The sequence below is a fragment of the Hippocampus guttulatus genome, chromosome 6 (genome assembly GCF_054856545.1).
Source record: "Hippocampus guttulatus isolate MCC_2025c chromosome 6, RoL_Hgut_1.0, whole genome shotgun sequence".
NCBI lineage: Eukaryota > Metazoa > Chordata > Actinopteri > Syngnathiformes > Syngnathidae > Hippocampus > Hippocampus guttulatus.
In genome coordinates this window covers 18,018,059-18,026,689 of record NC_141266.1, presented here as the reverse complement: position 1 = coordinate 18,026,689, position 8,631 = coordinate 18,018,059, and the positions used below count along the sequence as shown (strand labels likewise).

Here is an 8,631-nt window from a genome sequence, read left to right as displayed (position 1 = left end):
TATCTATCTATCTATCTATCTAGATAGATAGATATAGGTATACACAGACACACACTTGTATATACTGTATATTCCCAAAAAATGCCAGTGGAAAAGCATGACTCGATGGGACAGCCAGAACAGCCAGACGAATACTTTATTCATTCCAGAAATTAAAAGGTCACAGAAGCAGTATCACAAATATACACGTGTACAGCAATCCCTCGTTTATCGCGGGGGTTACGTTCCAAAAAGAACCAGTGATAAGTGAAATCAGTGAAGTAGGATTTATTTAAAAAAGCAAAAAAAAAATCTGAGAGGGACGAAATTTTGAAATTTCAGCACATTTGACAATAAAGTTGTACTTGGTACTTGATAGTCAGCCTTATTTTTTACAGTTATTATACAATACTGAACTATGTATACAATGCAGAGGTGACTGCTCTAAGACTACAAGGGAAGTTCAGCTCCCCCTAAAATGTCACAAAGTAAGTGATCAAATATACAGTATGTGTGTACATACAATTGTGTGGACATGTCATTGACTAAATATGCGCTACAACGCGCTCAACTTTTGTTCTGAATCAGCTTCTTATTACTGGTTACAACGCGACTCTCTTTCCATTCATTCCCACAGCTTCACTGTGCGTTCAACTGTGTGGACGCTGAGCGTCGAGAGAGTTCAGGGTAGGTTGTCCCAATGCATTGAAACGAGACGAGTCATTGGATAAATGCTGGTTTTGTCCCGTCCATTGGACACTCAGCGTCTCTGGGAGTCTATGGACAGTGGGCGTTTATAGGCTGGCCAGGAAGCTCAGCTTTTCTGCATGATGATTGGATGATCTGTCTGAGGCTGAATCTTTTTGATTGCCAGCAAAATGAGCCAATCACCGATCTTATGAAGAAGGCATCCTTTTCATTTTTTTTTTGAAAAGGAACGGAGAGTAGAATTCACATATAAATGAACTGACACATTTTATGATGTAGGCTGAAATTGAGCTTCCCCTCCTTGACAGACCAGCATCCGCCACTGATACGATGAAACCAAGACAAAAATTTGCAAAGGTAAATTTGGCAAGCTGTACAGAGACGAGGTGCGGAGACTCTTCACGTCGGTCAGCACCTTAGCCAATCAGGATGCAGAACGCAATTCACTGTTTAAAAGCATTTAAAAAATTGCACAAAAAAAATCCGCGAAGCCGCGGAATGTGAACCGCGTTAGAGTGAGGGATCACTGTATTCACAAATATACACGTGTATTTACTAAGCAGAAACAACAACATTGCATCGTAATGCATTGAATTTGAATGAAAATAAATGTAATCTGCGCTCAAGACACATAAAGAAGTGGCCCCATACACATGGAATCCTTCATTGCATCTCCTTTTTCACCAGTTGAGCATAGAGCTGGCTGTTTTCCAGTAGCTGGTGGTGGCGGCCCTCTGCCTCGACCATGCCATCATGTAAGACGATGATGTGGTCGGCTCTCTCCACCACGCTCATCTTGGTGGAGATCAGAAGCACGGAGCAATTGTTGACACGTTCGCTTAGCAAAGCCTGGTAGACCTGTTGGGCACAACAGCCACATTACAGTGAGCACAAGCTGTGCGTTTCTTCCATCTTTAAGTCAGGTCCACTCAAAATAACAAGTGTTAGGATGTTTTTTTTTTTTTTTTTTTTAATTACCTGTTGTTCATTTTCAGAGTCCAAGTCACTGGTGGCGTTGTCTAGTACCAAGATAGTGGGCTGTCGAATTAAGGCCCGCGCAATGGCAATACGTTGCTTCTGACCGCCAGATAGCTGTCCCCCTTTCTCGCCGGCATCTTAAAAACAGAGCAGTAACTGTTATCACATTTCCAACATGCACTTGGAAAAACTGGTGGTGGCAAGGGTGGCAACAATTCAACAATTTTCCATGGGAATTGACATATTGTCGCTATTGTGTTAAAAACACGTCAATTTTTGTCATTTAAAAAATCTTTACACGATCGGGGTGTCCGCGTTTCGGACATCCCACTGGACAGCGTCAATATGGGATACATGGGAATAGCAAGGTGAATTTACAAAACTGAATGAATCTTAATTGGGAACTTGAATATTGTTGGTTAATTTTCCACTGAAATGTTCAAGCAACATTCCTTAAATGTTCCACCCGCTTTGCAAGTACTAATGGTGGTACCTGTGTCGTAACCCTTGGACAGCCCCATGATGAAGTTATGGGCGCTTGCCAAGCGGGCAGCCTTGTACATGTCCTCATCACTGACGTCCGGGCAGCCGTACTTGATGTTCTCCCGCACAGAACGGGCGAACAGGGCACAATCCTGGCTTACCACCGAGATCTGAGGGCAGTAGTGGGAAGTCGATTTGTTAAATGCATTTACTGCAACTGCAATTAGATAAAAGATGAACTGTTGTATTTTTCATCAGCTGTCGGTGGTTTTTATGCCTTTCTGTCAAAATATGTCTTTATGTGAAACCATTTTGTGGTGCAAAAAAAAAAACATTCGGGACCGCTGTACTCTCCTGAAAAATGTGATGGACGTATTCAATGAATTAACTTGGATTTTAACTTAATTGACTTAAACATCCCAAAAAGTTGCTCTCACTCACTTTCTGCCGAAGATAAGCATCTTTGTAACTGTCCAATGGCTCCCCGTCCAGAAGAATTTGTCCGCCTTGGGGTTGATAAAACCTTTCCAATAGCTTGACACAGGTGGACTTCCCAGATCGGTTGAGCCCCACCAGCGCAGTGATCTGCCCAGGTTTCATTTCCAGGGACACGCCCTGGTAGAGAAAGGCTGATATTAGCATCAAGCAAGACTAAAGCGCCTTTGACATTTGCAAAAATAAATGATTTAGGTCTGTTGGAGTCTGGAAGGTGTCCTTTATGTTGTGCATGTTGGATCAACTTGGGTTTGTTGAAGGCTAGAAATTGTTTTTTTTTTTCTTTCTCATGCACATATGGTGTGGTGAAGATTTCAAATTTCATGTCTTTGATGTTTACGGAAAAGCAAGACATAGTCGTTGCGCTCAGTCGATCTTGACGAAAACATATCGGTTGTAACGAACCTTGAGGATGACATTGTCTATGTCGGTGGAGTAGGCAAACTTGACATTTTGGAACTGAACGTGTCCCTTCAGGCATTTAGGAGCCAAGGTTCCCTCTGGGGGTATTTGAGGTTTCCGCTCCAAATACTCAAAGATCTTCTCAGAGCCTCCCACAGCCTTCTTCACCTCCGGGTACGAATGCATTAAGGCCTGCAGAATGGCATATGACACATGATTATTTGTTATTTATAATGGATACAAAACCCTTTGAATTGATGGCTCACATCCAGAGCCGAAGCAAACTGGAGCTCGTAGAGGATGAAGGAGACAAGCTCCCCACTGCTGACAGTCCCTCGGGTCACCAGCATGCTTCCGTAGTACAGGATGGACACCTTCATGATGAGAGTGGTCATCTGGGAACGCAATACAATAATTAATTTGAAAAGAAAAATAAAACAATCAAAAAAATTGTCGTCATTGAAACATTCAATCGTGTCTTTGATATTTATGAAGAACTTCAAATTTGTTGAGTAATCCAATTTCACTTCAGTCTTTAGAATTACATTTTAAGTTCACTAAATTGTCTTCTGTGTTTATGTAAATCTAGTTGAGGTTGTTGAAGATTTCAAACAGTCTTTAATTTTAAAAAAAATGTATTTGAGGTTTGGTGAAGAATCCGAATTGTCTTATGATTTTGCCATGTTTAGCTAGTGCTCATGTTCATTATGATATATGGACAAGTGATAAAGTTGTGAGTTTGGAATCGGCCATTTTGATCAATGGCTGACTTGGTGAAGATAGTTGCACCAAATCTATCGCTGTATTATTATTTATTTTTTTTGGACTGCTTATCCGCTCGTTTTGTTTTGTTTTTGAGACAATAATATGTATGTTATATTCACCGAAGACAAAACTGTCTTTGCGCTGACTGAAAATAGGTACTTTATGTCCATTGAAAATTTAGATTAACCCTTATAGGGACAGCGGTTACTACAGTGGACAGCTTCTCATGTTATCGGGTTACAGGCGCGCATGAAAAGGGTTGGTGTGTTGACAGTGCATGATCCTCACACTGTTGGCTGAAGTTGTGCCGGCATATGCCGCCGCCTCTATCTTGTTCAGGGCGTACAAGTCCTCCATGCAGCGCTCGTAGCGTTTCGTCTCACCGTCTTCATTGGCAAAACTCTTCACCGTCTTGATGCAGGAAAAGGTTTCTGTGGCCACCTGATTGGCTTTCGCCAGAGCGTCTTGAATCTTCACTGATATTCTCTACGCAATATTCAAAGACAGAAAATTAGGTCACGGTGTCTTTTGCACACAACAAAACAAGTACGGTATGTTAGGTAGTGTTAGCTAAATGGAAAACTCTCGGGATGTGAAAACGCTGTTAAGGTAGTGAAAGATTCTAAAATCGACAAAATGGAAGGTTTATTTATGGAAGATTCAACATTGTGATGAATCTTTACAAATACACGTACATTAGACTCAAGCTTGGTTGAAAGGGAGCATGCCTGGATAAAACGGATTATCTTGAGCCAGATGCCATCCTCTTCTATAATCTTCTAAAGTAAATCTTGGTCAACAGAGTCGAGGGCTGCTGCTATCGACGACTCTACTGCGAGTGTTGAGATGAGATTGGGGTGCTTCTGTTACAGGTGTTTTCATTTTCTGGTATTCAGTCTTTGCATCGGAGTCCGAATATAATTCCAATTTCTTTCAATTTTCTCAAAAGCCGACAGTGCGCCGTATAATCCGATGCGCCTTATATATCGATCAATATTCTGATTTCTTGGACGAGGTATGTTCAGTTACAGCGCTTTGTTACAGCTGCAGCAGTTGTGGAAGCTCTAGATAAATAAAGCTGTATTGTATTGTATTCCCTTGAGCGTAGCTCCATCTAGTGGATGCATAACGCAACCACAGCCACTATTGTAGCTTCTATTCTATGGCCCTATATATGAAAACAGTTTAAAAATAGGCCATCATTGAAAGTAGACCTTATACACCGAAGCGCCGTATAGTGCAGAACATTTTCGGATATTAACTCTCAAGCAGCTATGGATGCTTTTTGCGTTTTTTTGTGGGGTTTTTTTTTTTTTTGCTTTCATTTTTGTCGTCAGTTACCTCGCGGAGGTGCGCGGTGTACTTTGGCAAAACCCAGATGACGGGCAGCCCCATGGACGTCAGCAGGGACAATTTCCACGACTGCTTGACCATGAAGAAGAACACGAAGAGCATGCGAAACGTGTACCACATGAGTAGGCTCAGCTTCTCACTCAGTGCCTCGCTCATGGTGTTGGTGTCTGTCGTGATGCGTGACACCAGGTTACCTGCAAAAGCACAAGACAATGGTACTTTCACTTACAAGTGCAATTTGCTCGAGGACCAAGATTTGCAACTCATTTTACACATACAGGTACATCAAATCAGTTTTCCCCGTTAAAACGATTGACATTCCAGGAATTTTTTACAACCTCCCAACCCCAAAAAACACTACATTTATATTTTTTGTCATTTGATTTTAATATAGAAAATATATTGTCTAAAAACATATAAAAAGACAATATAAATGTTTTAAAATCTATGTAAATAGTAAATCCTTGTGGCAGATAACACTCGCTAAACGAGCAAGGCAGCTGGAGAAATTTGTTGCCACGAGAGGCAGCAGCAAACGGCATACATGTCACATCAATTGCTATAACTACTTTTTTCTTTTTCTTTTCCATCTTCTTTATGTTCTTCTTCTTCCATTTCTTTTTCTACTTTATTATGCCAGTTGGCAAGTACTTTTGCTGCAGTACTGCCGCTTTATTTTCCAAATTTTGGCTTGCGACGTAATGCAAATTACTCAAACAACGATGCTAATTTCTTTTAGCTTGTCTATGGGGTATCGCATTATGCTACCGGATTTTTGAAACAGTATGTTTGAACATTTTTTTATGTTCAAAAATACAATGTATAATTTTCTTTTGTTTTCTGTGTCAGTTTTACAGGAAACCTTAATTGGGAGTGTGTTTCAGTGTGTTTTAAAAATATTTTGAATGCTTTCAAAGCATGGGAAACTTTAGGGGAAAATTTTAAAAACTCGTCCTTTTTTTAAACCTATATATGTTGCAGATTTTCACCTATCATCTGGAATGGAATAACCATAAATAACCTGTAGGTGTGCTGTCAAAAAAGGCGATCTCCTGTTTGAGAACAGCCTGGAAGACGTCTCCCTGGACTGTAGCGTGAACGTTACTCATGGTGACAATGTACATCAAGTCCCCAATGAACTCCATCACCGCACTGGAACAAAACAATGGAAACACATCTTGAAATGAACATGCACAAATGGATTTAAAAAAAACAAAAACATATCCTTATTTTTACCTGACAGCAGTCATGATTGCAATAATTGTGATGGCCTCTGTGAAAGCGTCAGGCTTCCCCTGGTTCTGGATCCAATCCGTCACTCGACCAGTGTACATAGGGACCGCCATCTCGCCTGAAAACACAATGACAAGGCAAAAAAAACAACACATGACTTTCAGTGCAACAGGAAAAGAAAACGGGTCCATGCAAATTCGGACAATTGTGTTTTGGATGTTGACAAAACATGTATGTAAAGGTTTGTTTCGATTTTTTTTAATGGGGTTGGTCTGGGATTAAAGTTGCCAAGGTGGTGACAGTAAAAAGCAATTTGGGAATTCAGGGGGTGGACAAGATCCGCGCAGAATTCCAAAAGGCGAACGATGTGGGGCTGTCCTGGTTGTTATGGGCCGAAGTGGAGAGGCAAATTTAGGCTTCTCTGCTTCGACTGCTAACCCCACAACCCCAAAGTGAACAAAATGGATGGATTACAGTTTATTAGGCTTATCGTAGACTAAATTGACTCTCATCTTTTCAAAACCATGTTCATTAGGTTTGTTGAAGACTCAAAGGTGTCGTTCATGTGTGTGAAACTGAATGAAAGAACTTACAAAAGGAGGACAGCCCCACCAAAAGCATCACAGCCAAAAAGCAACCGAAGTGAGGCTGCATGAATTGCATCAGTCTCCTCAAAGGCGAGGTGGCCTTCTTTTTGGGTTCTTGTTTGTTGCTCCTCGGCCTCCACACAGATGACACGGCGAGAGACAAAGACACCAGCAAAGACTGGACGTATTGAGTCCAGTAGATCCACGACACCATCATTACCAGGTAACCCTGAAACATCTGCACAAATGTTTTCATTGTCAGTCTCTTTAACACAATTGGATCTCAGTCCCTAAAGTTACAAGAACATTTAGTTCTTGCAGGAAAGGAGCTTCAAGAACAGAATATACCTGCAACTTAAGGTGAAATGTGGCTCTCGTTCCAGGAACTGCAAGTATCAAGAACTAAAGGTTCCTGAAACTACGTTTCCAACTAAAGTTCCGGAAACCTTTAGTTCTTGATACTTGCAGTTTCTGAAACCAATGCCACATTTCCACCTAAATTTCAAGGAACCTTCAGTTTTGGACCCTTTTTACTTTCCAACAAAAATCCCACTTGCATTCCTTTTCCATCCAAACCTTTAGGTCTTGATACTTGCGGTAAAATTCAAGCATCATGAACTAAAGGCTCCTGAATTGTATACTGGTAAGTTCCAGGAACTGGATTTCCAATAACATTTAGCTTGAAGCATGTGCATTTCCTTTCCACCAAATTAAAGTACCAATAATTGAAAGTTTGTGGAAGTTTTGAGTTATGAAAGTGTTTATTTCTCACCCTTTCCCAGGAGTGCCAACCCCACATCTCCTCCTCAGCAGCCCAGCCTAGAGCATGGAGAAGAGTCGCGTAAGTCGGGAGGTGCAAGCACAGGACCAGGATGCTCTGGACAGCCCCGAAGCCTCTGGCCCACGAGAGACCATCGGCACACAGCAGCAGGAGGAGAAGGAAGACAGCCCTGGTCAACTCTCCTCCCCATAAGGCGATGAGTGGAGGGCACTTGAAGAAGAGGAGGTTTTGTGGCGACAGCTGCAGGGAGCGCAGGGCGCTCAGAACGCACGCATCCATGCACGCAAAAAGCAACAGGAACAAGGCACCCACTTTGGACATGTCTGCACACACAAAAGATTATCCTGAGGCATGTTAAGTACACCTGTACAGTAAAATGAACCTTAATTTTGCCATTTTATTGTTTAGCACAGCATCATGCTCAATGCAGCTCCAAATGAAGATCTTTTTATTTTCGCTTTCACTTTCACCACCAACGCCAAGTCAGAAAGTTATTCACCTTAACAAAAAATCATGATAAAACTTTCGCGCATGATCGGTTCGTGTAATGCTGTACCGGTGAAGACGTGGAAAAAACCCCAGTTCATACTCAACCCAACCATTCCACGTGTATACTGTACTGTACTTACTGTATATCAAACGTCAACGGTGCCAAACAGTCTTCGGGGCTCAAATGAAATCCTCAACAGAACTTCAATTCGTTAATACTGTGTTAGGAAGATATAGTTACATTCGAAAGATGACAACACATTCTCAAGCAACGGAAAATCTGTTTGTCGTCGTCATGGTGAAAGCGAAAGTTAACAACTATTGCAGCACTTCCGGAAGTAGACATACTATATACGGTTACCGGTACTTGATCTGCAG

The 8,631-nt window shown here is 41.5% G+C and overlaps 1 protein-coding gene across 1 annotated transcript; it reads right to left on the bottom strand.

Moving 5' to 3' along the window:
* Positions 1–1,218: 1,218 nt before the first annotated feature.
* tap1 (transporter 1, ATP-binding cassette, sub-family B (MDR/TAP)) lies at positions 1,219–8,611 on the bottom strand. The gene is made up of 13 exons (XM_086114199.1): positions 8,394–8,611; positions 7,756–8,087; positions 6,990–7,221; positions 6,400–6,514; positions 6,185–6,315; positions 5,152–5,357; positions 4,099–4,296; positions 3,312–3,440; positions 3,049–3,237; positions 2,590–2,763; positions 2,159–2,318; positions 1,666–1,802; positions 1,219–1,545 (listed from the first exon to the last, which is right to left on the bottom strand). The coding sequence occupies exons 2-13, from the start codon at positions 8,083–8,085 to the stop codon at positions 1,351–1,353; spliced, it is 2,196 nt and encodes a 731-aa protein (XP_085970325.1). The 5' UTR covers positions 8,086–8,087; positions 8,394–8,611; the 3' UTR covers positions 1,219–1,350.
* Positions 8,612–8,631: the final 20 nt, after the last annotated feature.

What these genes read in the sequence shown, in the direction of transcription:
- tap1 (XM_086114199.1), bottom strand. Translation starts at nt 8,085, where the DNA reads ATGTCCAAAGTGGGTGCCTTGTTCCTGTTGCTTTTTGCGTGCATGGAT. An exon ending in TAGACAATGTCATCCTCAAG is followed by an intron (nt 2,764 to 3,048) that starts GTTCGTTACAAC and finishes TTTCTCTACCAG; the next exon opens with GGCGTGTCCCTGGAAATGAA. An exon ending in ACTCTGAAAATGAACAACAG is followed by an intron (nt 1,546 to 1,665) that starts GTAATTAAAAAA and finishes TGTGCCCAACAG; the next exon opens with GTCTACCAGGCTTTGCTAAG.